This window comes from Erigeron canadensis, chromosome 6 (assembly GCF_010389155.1).
Source record: "Erigeron canadensis isolate Cc75 chromosome 6, C_canadensis_v1, whole genome shotgun sequence".
Classification (NCBI taxonomy): Eukaryota; Viridiplantae; Streptophyta; class Magnoliopsida; order Asterales; family Asteraceae; genus Erigeron; species Erigeron canadensis.
The window spans coordinates 28,822,147-28,838,774 of record NC_057766.1 but is presented as its reverse complement, the minus strand read 5'-3'; the positions used below and the strand labels follow the sequence as shown (position 1 = coordinate 28,838,774).

The window sequence follows — 16,628 nt, the reverse complement described above, 5'->3', positions numbered from 1 at the left end:
TATATACTCAGATACATCCAATAACCAGAATTTGAAAGTTCATTACATACAATAAACATTTAAGTAGTTCATTACATAACATTAACATTCATGCATAATTCATTATATTTTACAGGTACTTATCCCATTGCAAATTGAGTCAATTTGAAAAGGTTGAGGTGTTGAACAACCGTTACTCAATCGGTCGATTAGTTAAGTCGTAAGTGAACAAAAAAATATATATAATGGGTAGATTTGGTCACATCGACTAATTTGTAGGTTACATACAACAACCTCTTATTATATCAACCAATATTAAAAAAAAATTTATGAGTTGGAATGTTAATAAGAAAGACAATGTTAAAACAGGTGTTTATCATTTAAGACACGATTCCGACATATGTGAACTACACATATATATAGCATTGTGGAATGTAACATGGCTTGACATAAACATTGTCATAAAAGTTAAAAAAGTATTAGCTCAATGATCATTTGACAAGAAACTTTTCTAAAAAAAAAATTTAGTTTTTTTTTTTTATCAGTGTTCAACGAAAGGGACATATCATGCAAGTTATGGTGAAATTAGTTATCGTTTTGTAAATAAGAAAATCAAGCTAGACCAAGATTCGAGTTCACAAGATAGAAAGATATTGTTCTTAATCGGTTGATTTTTTAAAATGATGACATGACCTTATATCTAGATTTTTTAGATGTTATATATCACGCATGTTATACTTTTTAGATGTTATATTTCTTGGTAGGACAAATGGCATGTATTTTTCTTAGGTCATATGTACTTATAGGCAGGGAGTACTCGAGACTTCTTGCCTATCACGTCAGCATCATATTACTCAGGACTCTCCTCAGGATACTCACTGCCTATAAGGACAACTTCTTCAGAACTTCTTCATCACATTCTCAATTCTTTTAACATTTTTTATAACTATATATATTTAACCAACATATTTATTTAACATTAAACCAGACACATTAATTTGAAAAAACACATTAAGTTAAACATTAACTTAAATAACTATATATATTAACATTAAAAAATACAAATTGATTAATAAAATCTAAAAAGTATAAAATAGAAATAATAAATTGAATTTAGGGGCTAAATTGATAATTTGCAAAATTTAAAAAATATTTCATACATATATTATACTATAGGGGTAGAATTGAAAATTGTTTAACAATAATATACGCATATGTTTGACTGTTATCTTCTTCGATCCACCATTAATGCACTCACACACACTGTGAGATACTCAGACAAACACATACACAAAAATAAATCTATATACCACATACATATACATAGCATATAAAGCAAGAAAGAAAAAGAAAAATAGAAGAAAACAATCATTGGTCCCACAAGTCCGGCGTCTTCCGACTTCTTGGTGAAGACAATTTTGAAGGACGCAGAAGTTTGGAAGCTCGGTGTCAATAAGAGTCTTGCGTCTTCACAGTCTTGGACGCACCTTCAAGACTCTTATAAGCACCGGCCTAATATTGTATACTGTATATTCAAAAGACATTATTATTAACACATATTTAACCCTTTGTATTTGAACCAAAGTATTGCTTTATACTTGTGGTTATTATGTAAATATTTCTGAAAATGCGGTCAAAATGGTACAGTTAGAAAGAATAACAAATAGATGCAAATGCAAATATAAAAGACTTGGTATGCGACTACTATGATTATAACAATATAATATGTGATCGATAACTCCATTTATACAAAAATATGTGGCAGAAAATGAGAACATATACCGACAAGTTTACCTATTTTGCCAACCTGAGGCTATTATGAATAAACGAATGATGAGTATCAAAAGAAGTTGCCATAACGTAGTATGCACTTCGAACAACAAGCTTTACCGACCCATATACCCAGATTTGACATCATACTAACATAATATTGACCAAAAAGTTCACCATTGACTATCTTCTTGGACTACGATTTGTGATGCTTGAGAGCTTCAAAACGAGCAGCAAGGGTGTCATAATCTGGCAGTTTTGGATGAACTCGCTGACTTTGTTTCACAGAAGGTGCAGGGGGTGCAGGCCGGTTTGGTGGACCATGGTTCATTCCACTAGAACGGTCGTAGTCATGATCCATCTCAATCTCTTCATCATAGTCAGACTCAGATTCATCAAACTTTACAGATGAAACTGGAGGAGGTGCACCGTATGTGTGTCTTCTTGTAGGCTCTTGACACATCTTGTTATAATCAATCTCGGGTTCCTCATCACAATCAGAGTCATCAAACTTGACACCAGATGCATTGTAACTGTATCTCCTTTGAGCCTTTGCACTGTCTGATGAGATATGTGACCCACCAGAATTCTTTTGGATGGAAGGATTGCTAGAAATTGAGTCATAGTTGGTGGTATTTCTGGAATTATTTATAGACTCATGTGGTTGAGTTGACTGATTCAAGTCTTTGCTTGCCAAGTATGCAGCAGCTTCTGCGGCAGCAATTGCCATCTTAGCTGACTCAGCAGCAGCTTCAGCAGCTGACTTTGTGTCATCAAAATGCATCACGTGTTGACTATTGCTCGAATATCTAACATAACAAAAGAAGAGATTGAATATTTAAATGCCATTAATTTATATTATTTCCCTCTACCTTTGACAATAAATATCTTTGTGGTCGTAAAATTCACACACATGTGTAACATGTTGATCCAACAACCTCTATGTCAACTTAGTAATCATGGTCAGAGTGATTAGGATACATAAGAGGATCATATGTTACCTGCGTGATGGTGGGTTGTCTGGTTGAACATATTGCTGCGGTGTAGGCTTGACAGGCATGGTAGAAGCACTCACAAAGGCCTGTGGCCCGTCCTGCAGAAAAAGATGACACTATCATTTAAAGACACAAATTTGATTATACATTGTGTGTTAATATGTGCAGAATATCATACACATAGATATGAAGAGATAAAGACGTACAATAAGCTTTTCAGCTGGCTTGAGAAGTTCTGTTTCAGATTCTGTTGTGTCCCATTCGATTTGATATTCTTTGGCTATTTCCTTTAGGATTTTCAATTTCACTTCACCAGCAGGGGTTCTAACAGAGAGCTTGTCGATAAGCTGCAAAAGTTCAATAAGCCTCAATCATCTAACATCTTCAGAAAGGCAGTGATCAGAAAGGCAGTGAACAAAAGCATAATCATATGAATCACAAATGCAGGACTAACAACAAAATAATCACCATTCGATTAACCCCACAATCAGGTCGTAGATCAGTAGCTGCACTAACAAAATCTTTGCCATATTTCTTCTCAAAAATATCCCTAAGTGCAACCAATTCTGGAATCTCAGAACATCTGGGAGCTGCAAAAATCAAACTCGATATCCCTTCTTTCAAATCTGCTGGGCACTCCCTGAAACAAATTAAAACAGTGTGAGAGGAGGTTTTGTTGAAATGGTATGTTACAAGTAAATGGTAGACTTTATACTAGTTTGCTCGTAATATACCTTTGTTTTGCAATAATTGTAAGTCTTTGCACAATTAGTTCACAGAAGAGCTCAATAAACTCGTTAGCTGCCAGGATATTCTGTTCTCTCATCACATGCTCAACCTTCATACGCAAAAAACTTCAGGTCAACTAATGAGGAGAATTTGGTTCTTAAAAGTCGAATTAAATGTTTCTCATTCTGAATAGATTCAATTACTTTCCGTCATTCACCATCAGTATTTTTCGGAAACATAGTTTCTAGTACATTCTAATGTTACAATGAAGTCATACAATGGTATAAGACATTTAGAAGTCCCTTTTACATTTAACCTTTTGGTCTTTTACCTTTTGATATGTGAACAAACAGAGTACACTATGACACTATGTACAATAGCCATAATTCAACTTCAGTTTTCAAGAGATGATGTATACTAATTAAACGAACGAAGGAATACGTTAAACAGTAGTACTCAAAGATTTAACTCCATGTAATAAAACCTTAATATTGTATCAATATACCTTCAGGGAAATACTCTGCTTAACTTAAATTTAAGGATTGAAGTCCATACACAACCTCACAGTAACATGTTAGACAGCCTTTTTCCACTGAACTATTCATGACATTCTTTAAGGCGCTAGTTGCATAAAGAATTAATAGAGTTCATAAAACACACAACTATGATATATGTTCTTATTCATTTCCATTAAAATCAAGAAAAATACGAACAAAATTCAGCTGGACATCTAGCAGGCATAAATGCTTAACAATATATCCACTTCCAACACAATTCACCAAGTTTCCTATTTCACCAGTAATCACAGTACTAAATTACAGCTTAATCATATCTACCTTATATCTAAAATAACTATAAGTAGCTAGCCACGATAACTTAACAAAGTAAAAATCAGAATGTAAAGTAAAAAGAAAGAGAGAATGAAGGAATACCCGAATACGAGCAGTAGCGTCTTGACCAGACTGAAGTAACAATGCGATATCACGTCTCATTTGTCTAACCACCACCTGTCTCTTATTCCTCAGCAGCTTTATCCTAGCTACCCCCAGCTTCGCCGCCGTCTTACTACATTCACATACATATACATATATATATATATATATATATATATATTCACATTATATATCACACACAAAATCAGGCCTCAAAATCTACTTCCATTCAAATTAAACAACACACACACACACACATATATATACACACACATACAATAAGATTAGGAATAATAAAATACATATATTCACATTATTATATTACACAAAAAACCAGGCCTCAAAATCATTTTTACAATCAAATTCAACAACACACACATATAGATATTATATATATATATATACACAGATAAGATAAGATTAGGAATAATATAATTACCATTTGGAGGTGTTGAAACGATTGAAAAAGAGAGCGCGTGTTACATTAGCTGCTTTCTTCCAGTGTCTTTTCGCTGCGCTGCTGCTCATTTTTCTGATTTATTTTTATTTTTATTATTCTCTGTGAATGTGAATTCCCTTTGTTGTTGTAAGTGTTTTTGTGTGTGTGTTTGTTTTAGAGAGTGGTCAGTGGGGGTTTTTTATTTTAATTTTAATTTTTTTTGGTCTGTGTAACGGTCGGAAATAAATTTATTGTTTTTTAAAAAAGAAAGAAGCTGGCGTGGTGTGACTGAGGTCCCACACACTCCATGTAAAATTTGACAGCAATTTATGGAAAGGAAACCGACTTGTTTTTTTTTTCTTAGTCCAAAAGGAAGCCTTTGGGATGCGCGAAATTAATGAATAACTAAACCGTATGTCCGTATCCGTATCCAAATGGTCTAAATTGACTTTGGGACGCATAAGTTTACAGAGCTTCTTACCGTCCAATACCTAGTAGAAGAAAAAAAACTCTTAATTAACCGCTTAAAAACACGACACTAATTATGAATAAAACCCTGCTCTTTCTTCAATGTTTGATTCTGAGATTTCATCCATCACAAAGAGATTATTGCCTTATGTACAACCACTGCACTGCATGTGGAAGTACGGGAAGCATTTACCTAAATGGTCTAAATTGAAGTGGTATATTAAACTTTAGACACCTATAATTTTTTTTAAAAGATGCAGATCATTTGTTCGTAATAGGGGATCTAGCTTATGTTATCTTAATCGAGTCCGCGCTAGAGAGCCCCCTCACCCTCGATACCTAGTAGGAGACGAAATCTCAAATTAAACAGCCCGAAGACACGACATTTAATTGGGATAAAACCATGCCCCTCTGGAAGACTCAAACATGCTTCACTAAAAAACTTTATTTGTGAAATACCTTAAAATGTCCTTTCCATGTTTCGAACTCAAGACCTCTAGCATGAAAAGTTGATACTCAACCATTCAGCTATAATGGAGGTATATTTTTTTAGTTAATGAATATTTACCACTTAATCTTTTAATAAGAAATTAAACCATTCAAGCATATCATGCAAAATAATTTTTTAATAAATTCAAGAAAGAGAAACATGTAACTTACTTGAATCTGACTGGTACAAAAAATGTTTGTAAAATATTGTAGTCAATCATTTTCTCCGATCCTAGTTTGGAATTTGGAACTTTGAAGGTATATCAACCAAAAATAAATTCGATTATAATTTATAAGGAGTAAATTACACTTTTTGTCCTTGAAGTTGACACGTTTTTTACTTTTGATCACTAAAGTGAAAAAATTACAATTTTGACCTTAAACTTGACAGATTTTTGCAATCGACATCCTTTGGCCACACTAAGTTAAAAAAAAGGCCGTTAATGCCCGCTCGTGCCAATCACGTGAGGGCAGTTCCGTTTTTTCCCCTTTACACTGAGGGACTGAAATTGCAAAACCTACCAATTTCAAAGACAAAAATTACAATTTCCTCTATTAATTATCATCATTCATCAAATCATCATCATCATCATCATATAACCCAGATAGCAAATCATCAACAGAAAAATCAGATTGCAAATGTAATTTACTCTTAAATTACAACCCATATCATCATCATCATCATCAAATGATCATCATCACCAGATCAAAAAAATGTAATCAAATAAGAATACATTCATATATAATAAATTCAAATAATCATCATCAAGATGATCATCATCATCATCAACATCACAATTCACTTGATCGGAAAAATGTAATTTAATAAGATATATATATATATATATATATGTATATTGAAACACATCCAATTAAATAATAAACACTTACCCTCATTTTCCAAGTCAGCCACCGTTGCTTTTTTTTTCTTTTTCACTAACTACCGGAAAATCTGGTAACACTTTGTTAATCACCGCATGGTTTGAGCGGCGGTGTATCCGACGGATTTACAGATTTGCATGACGATGATTTTACAAATCTGATGATTGGAAAAGATTGAGTTGAGATTGTGATGATAAAGTTAAGGTTTTTTTTCTTCTTCCTCGTCTTCATCAACGCAAAGTGATTTTAAAACCCTTTGTTGACCACCGCAAACCACTACCACAAAGATATGGTGGTGCCGACGGAAAGGGACCAGATCTGGTGGATTCCTAAGTCAGTTTTTCATCTCCAACTATGGGTGGTAGTCTGAAAGTCTCGAACACCTTTTTTGAAGCTAAAACGACGATTCAATGGCGACCCAAACGCGTTTTTGAGGCAACAAAATACATATGGTATGTCGGTTCTTTTTTCGATATGACGTTCCGGCGGCGGAGGAGGAGTGGTGATGATAACTGTTAGTGATTGCTAGTGATTGATATGGGAGGAGGTGGAGTCGATGGTGGTGGCTGGTGGTTGTGTTTGTGTGTGTAAAAAATGAATGAATGAATGAATTTTTACTCAGTATTATATCTTTTCCCTTTTATATGAGTGTTAGGATAAATGTGATAAGATTTATATTTAAAAAAGATATAATACAATAATACATCTGGGTTTTTTTTGAAAAGGATTGAAAATGAAAATCGTAACAATATCTGGGACGAAAAATGTAACTTACTCAGTATATTAGAACTTTAAAAAGCGAAAAGACGGAACTGCCCTCACGTGCGACGCACGATCGCTCGTTAACGGCCTTTTTTTAACACCGTCTGGCCAAGGGATGTCGATTGCAAAAATCTGCCAAGTTTAAGGTCAAAATTGTAATTTTTAAACTTTAAGGATGAAAAGTGAAAAACTAGCCAACTTGAAGGACAAAAAGTGTAATTTACTCATTTATAAGCAAGAGATGCAAAATTATTAATTTGGTATTTGGAACTATTAACACTTGGGATGATTTGATTGGGTGATATTCTTTCTTATGAAAATTATTAGGTAGTAAGAATTAGTTGACCAAATTGATAAAAAAAAAAATTTATTGGTGTCTATACTAATATATTCCAGTTAAGTTTAGAATATTTAAGTAATTTTTACTTGTTTTTTGTCCTTTAGAAATAATTTTTTGGGAATATCAAAATGTCTAGTTGGTTTCGTACGAGAGCCTCCTAAGAGTAGCCAATGGTTCGTCCTTGACCTCGTTCGACTTACAGGGACGAGTCAACACCGTTGGGTGGAACTCGTTCCTCGCTCGTCCGCCTCGTTCGTCCCTGCAGGGACTAGTCTTTACGTTTGTACTTTTTATTATTTTTTTAATGCAACAGGTATGAATTCAAAAGGAAGAAGACAAAAATAAGTTTCACCATTTGGCAAGTTTAGCCCCTAAACGGCTATATAGTTCAAAACAGGTTCAAAAAAGTGACAACTTTAGTCCTTAACGGCTAGTTTTTTAAAATGGCTATATATACACTTCAAGTGAACCACCATTTGACACCACTCTTGCATATATTCAGCTATATTATACCAAAACACACTTTCGTATACATAAATCATCATGAACAACCAGTTTCATTCAAGTTTATCAACGTACACGAGACCCGATTTGTTTTCTACTACAGACGATGATGAGGAGCTTTTTGGCATCATGGCCGAATGTGTTGATTTGCTTGAACAAGGTGAATCATCAAGACCATACAAACCTCGTATGGTCGTCGAAAGAGATCGATATGGTACTCACGAGCGCCTAATGGCAGCTTACTTTAACGAAAACCCAAAGTATTCGTTGAAGAGCTTTAGGCGACGATTCCGTATGTCTAGACCTATGTTCATGCACATTGTGAACGGCATAATATCATACTCATCTCGCAATCCAGGTCCTGTGCCTTTGCATTTTAAAAGAATGCAAGACAAGCAGCTTGATGCCCGAGGAAAGCCTGGTTTCAGCAGCATCCAAAAGTGTTTATGCGCCATATGTCAATTGGCGTATGGCTACAATCCTTACTCACTTGACGAGTGTCTACAGATGGGAGAAGAAACAACAAGGTGTTATCTAGACTATCACTGTAAGTGTGTGTTCGAACTTTACAGGGATGAATACTTGCGTAGACCTACACCGGAGGACATACAACGCTTGTGCGCTCGACATGAAGAGCTTCATGGCTTCCCAGGCATGCTTGGAAGCATTGATTGCATGCACTAGCCTTGGAAGAACTGTCCCAAGGCATGGCAAGGTCAGTTTACGCGTGGTGATCACGGTCATCCAACCATCATGCTTGAAGCAGTAGCTTCATACGATAGGTGGATCTGGCATGCTTTTTTCAGCATAGCTGGTTCGTACAACGATATAAATGTTCTGAACCAGTCGCCTTTATTTAGGGAAAATTCATTGAAGACCGTGCACCTGATAGCTCGTTCACTGTTAATGGCACCCACTACAAAAAGGGTAACTATCTCGCAGACGACATTTATCCCGAATGGTCGACTTTTGTAAAGTCGTATTCATGCCCTCAAGATGAGAAGCGGAAGAAATTTAAAAAGTTTCAAGAAAGTGCCCGGAAGGATGTCGAGCGTGCCTTTGGAGGGCTTCAAAACTCATGGCACATTCTAACCCAACCAGCAAGATCAAAAAGCGTGAATCGGATCACTCGAACAATGTACACCTGTGTTATATTGCATAACATGAAGGTTGAAGACGCAGGGTACGCCATAAGCTCACTGGAGGATGGAGACGGCATTGATCCAATCGTCTTACCGGAGCGTACGTTCGAGGAAAGGATTGTACTTCACCAACGTACTGACAAGAAGCTTCGAGATCGCACTGTGCATCATGTTCTTCGTCATGATCTTATGGAGCATATATGGCTCCTCCTGGCTTAATGTATGTTTTTTAGAATAAACTATTGTTAATGTTTTTATTTTAATGTGTGTTTTCTTTATTTGAAGTATTGTAATGTGTGTTTTTTTTGGCGTGTTTTTAAAAATAAATTGTGTAATGTTTATATTTTTAATGAAGTGTTTTTAATTTGTGTATGTTTTAGTTTGTTATAATTTTAAAGGGTTAAATGTGTAAAGTTTGGGTAAATGGGTAGAATTAAATAATTGATGGGTCCAAGACTAGTCCTTGAGGGATGAGTCCATTGGGTGCATTTTTGGGGAATTAGTTCTTGGAGTGTTTTTTGCTGATGTGGCGCTAACAGGGACTAGTCTTTGGTGGATGAGTCCTCACCATTGGGTACCCTCTTGTTGAATAGATCTCAAATTTAAACAACCAAATGAAAAACGTTAATAGTATCTGGTACTGACCTTGGTTTTAATATTTTAGATTTTTTTTTATTTCGATACCATACAGTTGCACTAAAAACCGAAAACTTGAATATATATTGATTTTCTCAAACTAAATATCAAAGGTTAGTCGGATTCATAATTCAAATCGAATATCATACTCGAAATCCAACACATGTTGGATAACCTTTCAAGAGTTAATATATGTAATGTAATATATGTTTTTTTAAAATAACTTTGATCAAAATAGAAATTCTACATACCATTTTCACCAGTGGCGGAGGGTGGGAGGTGGCTGGTGGGTGCGAAGCGCCCAAACCCCCTCCATGAATCCCAATTTAATTAATACACATTGGTTTAGCGCCTTATATTTGGAACATAATAATCCCAATTTAATTAATACACATTAGTTTAGCCCCTTAGAGGGGAGGGAGTGGAAGCGGGGAACTGGTCGCGGGGTCGCGGCACCGGGCGGGCACACCACCGCCGGTGTTTTACCGCAGGAGAGAGAGAAGGGAATTGGGGGAAGTAACCCGTTGCGGGGAAAAAGAAGAAAGAGGGGAGAGAGAGGAAAGAGAAAGGTGTTTATTGGTTGGTCAAAAATCGTGGGACCCCCCATTAACGGGTCTCACAACCGTTATTAAAAAAAAAAAAATTTCTTTTTATTTTTTTAAAACCTTTACCTTTTCACTATATATATACAATCTTTTTTAACACAAAACACACAACATTCTATCATTTCTCTTCTTATTCTTCTTATTTCTTCACCACTTTTATAAAAAATGGATCCAAATAAAACTAGAAAAAGTCTCTTTCCTAAAAACAATCGAAATCGTTTGTTTAATTACCCTCAACCTCTCCCAAATCAACCTATTCAAAATCAACCCCTTCCAAATCTACACTTTTCTCAACCTATTCTTAATCAACAATATTCTCAACAAAATCAACCATACTCTCAATCTCACAATATTTTTCAACAAATTTCTCAATCTTCTTCTTCTTCTTACATCCCACAACCCGCTTCTCCTAATTACGCGTTTAATATGGCTCCACCTCCACCAAAGGATGCTAGAAACTTCACGCCATGGGGGCTCGACCAAGGCGCATTCTCGAGGACATTATACCCGAAACTCAAGAACCAAATGGTAAACATATACTTTTCCTCATATCTTTTATATACTTTTTGCACAAATTTATATGTTTACTTATATATATATACATTCTATTTATATATATACACATTTTATTTATATGTTAACTTTTATATATATACATACACATTTTATTTATATGTTTACTTTTATATATATACAAGATGTTAATCAAGACCAAGATGAAGATGAAAATGAAGAGGTTCAAGAAGTTGATGCGCGTGGAAAGAAAAAGGAGGGCCCGAAAAAACGTGAGAGTTGGAATGACGAACAAGAGGTTGCGTTGGCTGAAGCTTGGATCCAAATTTCAGAATGTAAAAAATTTGGGAATGAGCAAAAAGCGGAAGGTTTTTGGAAGCGGGTTCTCGAGCATTATGCTAGTCAAATGGGCGGCACTACACGAACCGTCCATGGTATTTTGCCAAAGTGGAAAACGATGAATGCGGCTATGGTTCTCTACAACGGTATTCACATCCAAGTGGTATATACTTTTTATATATACTTACGTAATAGTTTTTAGTATATACTTTTTATATATATGTGACACCCCGCTAAGGCGGAATATAGGATGCAACAGATGTATAGTACATAGCACAAGTCAATAGATCATAACATGCCATTATATTACAAGAAGTACAAAAGGAGGATTACATTGTACCAGAAAGTCCCATAACAAAAGACTAAAATAGACAAGATACATGATCTGAAACATACCAAAAGACTATACAATGATCTAGAGAACAATGTATCTTGACGAGGTACGAGTCTGAAACGTCTTCTCGAGAGTTGACCTTACTAACGATTTCCTGAAAGGCACGCAAATAAAAACGGAATCAACTAAAAATAGTTGAGTGAGTCCATAGGTTTTCAGGTTCCATGTCAACTTGTTTAAAAGAATATGCTTAGTCAATGTACTTAATTAATATAATTGGTTGATTAAGTCTAAGACATTTAGTATTCTTGAGCTGTCAATTGCAATGAGGCCATTACTAAACCGCTTGACCGACTGTGCCCTATGAGGATTCATACTCTAACATCGTATGAATAGGATCTAAAGATACCATGCACCCACTGAGCAGTGTGGATGAGGGCTGGTCTGACCCTAGATAGCGCTATCCCATAATATCTACGGCATAAAGTTAATAGTAATGTGAATGTCTCAGGGACTTAAAGTGTTAGAACTCATGCAATAACGTACAAGTATACAAATATGTCTAAAAGTGTATGACAAGCTCAAAAGCTTAAAATATGTCTATGAGTTCAACAAAAATATAGATAAGTCTAAAAATATTAAATATATACAATTATGATCAACCAAGATTTAATTAAATAAATCATGCCTTTCACCCCGAATTTAGAAAGCTGTAAATTAAAAGGGGATATGAACTCACCTTAGATAAACTTCTAACGGATAAAGCACGAGTAAACGAGAGGTTACTGTCCACGAACGTCTAATCCTACGCACAAAAATATACAAATGAGAACTAAGTCTCACGCTAAAGTCCTGTGCCTAGAAATTATGTCTTTTCTAAATGCCATGATGTGTTTATTATATGATTATCTTTTCAAGTCTTATGTTAACATATAATAAACAATTTAATTGACTTGATAATGCTGTATATGGATTGATAGTGTTGTATAGCAACTGCCATGTTTTATGTCACATATCACACGTTCATTAGGCTAGCTATCACATTACTTTGCCCTTAAATAGAATACATATCTCGAACTCATGGACATGAGACTCCAGATAGGATATATTTAACGTACATCATGAACTCATAACGAGTAAGATCAAAATGTTAAATCGAGCTTGACTCGGAATATAGTTGTATATTGAAGCAGAATAGTTACGACATTGAGCTAGACTCAAAAGCTTTTTGTTAACACTAATTACTTGCACAACTTCTCTGTACAATATTTGGACAGATTCTTATGCGACTCTGTCTTGCTTAGTGTCGAGTGATAAGAATCCGCTTACTGTCTTAACAATATTACTTAGACCAGACGATACTACTTAGGGGCTGTTGCGATACTATGAAGTTGGTCATCACTAGTTTTGAACGACTCTACTATACCTGATCAACTCGAATATATTGGACATCACTAGCTTACTGATGTTATCTCCATCAGCTCCTTGTCGAGGTTACGGAGACTATAATGAGACCAACTTAAGGTAGAAATAACGACATGAATTCACACATATTTAGATATCTATTAGTGTCTTCTGAGATTTCAGATTTAATTAAAGCTTGAAATGGCTTATTAAGTATTTACAAACTATATAGTTATTGCCTACAAAAGTTAAGTTTAATCTGCAATAGTCCATTTAAAGTCAGTATTTGGAACTCACTTGTTATTTAGCCTACTAAATTCATGATGTATTATGTGAGTGCAAGAACTAAAATGATAATAGTATAGTGATTGACTCCATCTTTTGTTCATTTAAATTTAAGAGTGCTAATAATATTATAAGTATAAGGCTCCTGTACTAATTAAATTCTATCATAATAATGATACAACATATCTGGTGATTAAAATAATGTGAAGTAAAAGATGAACTTAGAATGTTATCAATCTTACCAATCGGCTGTAAACTTCAAGACCAAAGATGGGCTGAAATCTAGTTTTGTTTATGACAAAAACGGTGCGTGATTGTAGAACGAGATGATCTTCAAATATCTAGTAGCAAGTAATAAGTTATTATCTCCCTTTACTAATGTCTAAACCAGAATGGAAAATCATTGGTTATTAGTTATTATGATGATTATTATTATTATTAGTATTGGTGACAATCAAAACTAGAGTGAAAATTCTTTGTTACCAAATCATAATAATATGCATGATCATTAAAGGGGTTTCAATTTGGCCATGATTCTGTTTTAGCTTAGAAAATAGAAGAAGGTGATAGAACTTTGTATGTGTTTCTTTTTGCAATGGAACATGATCTGCTAACTAACGTAGTTAGTTAAATTGATGACTAAATTTTAACAAGATTTTTTTTTTTTTCTCCATTTGACAGGTGTTAACTTAATTTGATGATCAACGACTAGAATTAGTCATAGGGAGACACATGTCTTATAAGTAGATATGTGTCTAATGACACCCCATAACACTAATAGCCTATTTATAACACTAATTTATGTTTAAACTATAATTAAAATGTTAATTAAATACTAATAGACTTCTAATGTAAGTTTAAGTGTATAAATATTATACTTAAATAAATATAAAGGTTATTAATGTATTTAATTATAAGTCTTAAGTTCATAATTACTTATTAATATTTGATGATGGCATTTTGTAAAACATATGACAGTCTAGGCATTACAGGACTAAAAATGACGTGTGCTAGGTTCTAAAGTACTAGTCTCGTATAAAACACTAAAATGTTCAAGTCTAACCTTGAAATTAAACTTGACGGTTGTTACAATATACTTACGTAATACTTAATTATATATAGATATATATACTTACGTAATAGTCTTTATATGTCTTTTGTAGAAACGAGCCAAGGGTAGTGGATGCAACGATTTGGACATTCAAAATGAGGCGATGAGATTGTACAAGAAGCGAACCAAAAAAGATTTTGGTCATATGGAAGCATGGAAGGTCGTGAATACTCACGACAAATGGAAAGATCAAGAGTGTTTTGCCGATATTTTGGCGGCCGCGGGAATCACAAATAAGGCGGCTAGTTCTTCTTCAAAAAGAAATTCGACGGAGTATGATTCGGCTAGCAACGAGAACATCCTTCCCGACATGAACGAAGACCCATCTCCCTTTGTTTCTTCCTCCAAGTCAAGAAAAAAGCAAACCGCAACTTCCTCCTCTCATGATATTGTAGCCGATGATATTAGCGCCTACACGCACGAAAAGCGTGATTATTTGGTACTTAAGCGCGAAAAGGATCAATTGGCGAAAGATTTTTGGGCTACACAAATCGATGCCACGAAGTCGAAGTCTCGACAAAGGAATTTGAAGTTTTTTACCGACTTTCATGCTCACATCACCGATCCGTATCAACTCAAACTCATTCTTCAAGAGAAACGTGAAATCGCCGAAAAGTACGGATGGAAATGTAACTTTTAGTTGTTTTTTGTTTCGGTAACTTTTAGTTTTTTTTTTCGGTAACTTTTTTTTCCGGTTTTTTCTATTTAATTTGTAGGAAATGTGTGTTTTTCTATTTTAATGTTATTTGTTTTACCTTTTAATGAAAGCTTAATGTTGTTATTTTATATAGTTTTTAAATTTATATAGTATTAAAAATAAATGAAAAAGAAATGAAATAGTATTAAAAATAAATGAAAAAGAAATGATGAGGTGGAGATGAGGGAAACTGCCGCCAGTGATTTGGGGAAGATGGGGGAAGAGTAAGGAAAATTGAGGTGGCAAAATCTAATTTGTTAGTGTTGGGGGAGGATGGGTGACCACTCCCTCCCCCCTTATATATGGAACAAAATAATCAGTTAGCCCCCCTCAATATAATTCACCCAGGACTAAAGTAATAGCAAATGATGACAACAAAAAACGAGAATTTCCTTTGGTTGTTCACTTTTTCTTTTGAAAAGTAAACTTTTATTCACAAACATCCGAACACACAAATCGTGGGCCGGAAACAAGTATTACATGGCTACATTGTTTACAACTTCAAACCGATTCCAACTATCCAAACTAATTGTACAACATCTTGATCGATTCTTATACCAAAAGAAACTAGTCGCCTTTATTTCTTGAAATACCTTGTCACCATTCGTCTCCTCATTATTGAATCTTTTATTATTCCTTGCACGGCATAGGCACCAACAAGTCACAAAAACAATGCCTTTGAAGACCTCTTTTGTGTTCCCTCTAAGACCCAAGTGTTCTTCGATTTCAAATATATCTTTCACTGAGAAAAAGAAGATTGGTCTTACTTTGCACCAAACACCAATCTTGTACCAAACAGCCATCGCCAAGTCGCAAGAGCATAGAATATGTTCCAAGGTTTCTTTAGTAGCATCGCAAGATACGTAGCCGACCCTATCAAAGCTCACGTTCCTGTTCTTAAGGGCAGCCATGGTTGGTAACCGATCCATGGATGCCCTCCACATGAAAATGTAACAGTCCTTGGTTATCCATTTCGGCCAATCAAAGATAAAACGATCGCTAAAATCTTTCCCATTTCTAAGGAAATCTTTGACTCCTTTAACTGAGAATGACATTTCCTCCCCCCCCCCCACCCCCAATCCATCTCCATCTATCTGGTGAGTTTTTTAATTCGATCCCAACCAACAAATTTGACAGCTCCTGCCATTCTGTTATTTCCTTAGCTGTGCTTAGTTCCCTGTACCAGTTAAAGCTAGTAGCACTGGTCCCATTGTTGTTGCAGAAACGATCCTTGATCCAACACTTTTTATTTTTCTCCAACTTGAATAGCAAT

General features: G+C 34.9%; 3 protein-coding genes across 3 annotated transcripts; 1 reads left to right on the top strand and 2 right to left on the bottom strand.

Annotated features, from left to right (window-relative positions):
• Positions 1-1,686: 1,686 nt before the first annotated feature.
• LOC122605539 (IST1-like protein) lies at positions 1,687-5,004 on the bottom strand. The gene is made up of 7 exons (XM_043778496.1): positions 4,845-5,004; positions 4,406-4,538; positions 3,479-3,582; positions 3,213-3,384; positions 2,951-3,091; positions 2,751-2,842; positions 1,687-2,558 (listed from the first exon to the last, which is right to left on the bottom strand). Exons 1-7 carry the CDS (start codon positions 4,931-4,933, stop codon positions 1,946-1,948), a joined length of 1,344 nt encoding a protein of 447 aa, XP_043634431.1. The 5' UTR covers positions 4,934-5,004; the 3' UTR covers positions 1,687-1,945.
• Positions 5,005-11,139: 6,135 nt separating this feature from the next.
• On the top strand, positions 11,140-15,298 carry LOC122604636. The gene is made up of 3 exons (XM_043777510.1): positions 11,140-11,200; positions 11,383-11,687; positions 14,711-15,298. The coding sequence occupies exons 1-3, from the start codon at positions 11,140-11,142 to the stop codon at positions 15,296-15,298; spliced, it is 954 nt and encodes a 317-aa protein (XP_043633445.1).
• Positions 15,299-15,831: 533 nt separating this feature from the next.
• LOC122604635 lies at positions 15,832-16,284 on the bottom strand. Its single transcript, XM_043777509.1, has one exon. It carries the CDS (start codon positions 16,282-16,284, stop codon positions 15,832-15,834), a length of 453 nt encoding a protein of 150 aa, XP_043633444.1.
• Between the last annotated feature and the right edge of the window lie 344 nt (positions 16,285-16,628).

What these genes read in the sequence shown, in the direction of transcription:
- LOC122604636 (XM_043777510.1), top strand. Translation starts at nt 11,140, where the DNA reads ATGGGGGCTCGACCAAGGCGCATTCTCGAGGACATTATACCCGAAACT. An exon ending in CGAAACTCAAGAACCAAATG is followed by an intron (nt 11,201 to 11,382) that starts GTAAACATATAC and finishes ATGTTAATCAAG; the next exon opens with ACCAAGATGAAGATGAAAAT. An exon ending in ACGGTATTCACATCCAAGTG is followed by an intron (nt 11,688 to 14,710) that starts GTATATACTTTT and finishes TGTCTTTTGTAG; the next exon opens with AAACGAGCCAAGGGTAGTGG.
- LOC122604635 (XM_043777509.1), bottom strand. Translation starts at nt 16,284, where the DNA reads ATGGATCGGTTACCAACCATGGCTGCCCTTAAGAACAGGAACGTGAGC.
- LOC122605539 (XM_043778496.1), bottom strand. Translation starts at nt 4,933, where the DNA reads ATGAGCAGCAGCGCAGCGAAAAGACACTGGAAGAAAGCAGCTAATGTA. An exon ending in AGCCAGCTGAAAAGCTTATT is followed by an intron (nt 2,843 to 2,950) that starts GTACGTCTTTAT and finishes CTTTTTCTGCAG; the next exon opens with GACGGGCCACAGGCCTTTGT. An exon ending in GACAACCCACCATCACGCAG is followed by an intron (nt 2,559 to 2,750) that starts GTAACATATGAT and finishes TTGTTATGTTAG; the next exon opens with ATATTCGAGCAATAGTCAAC.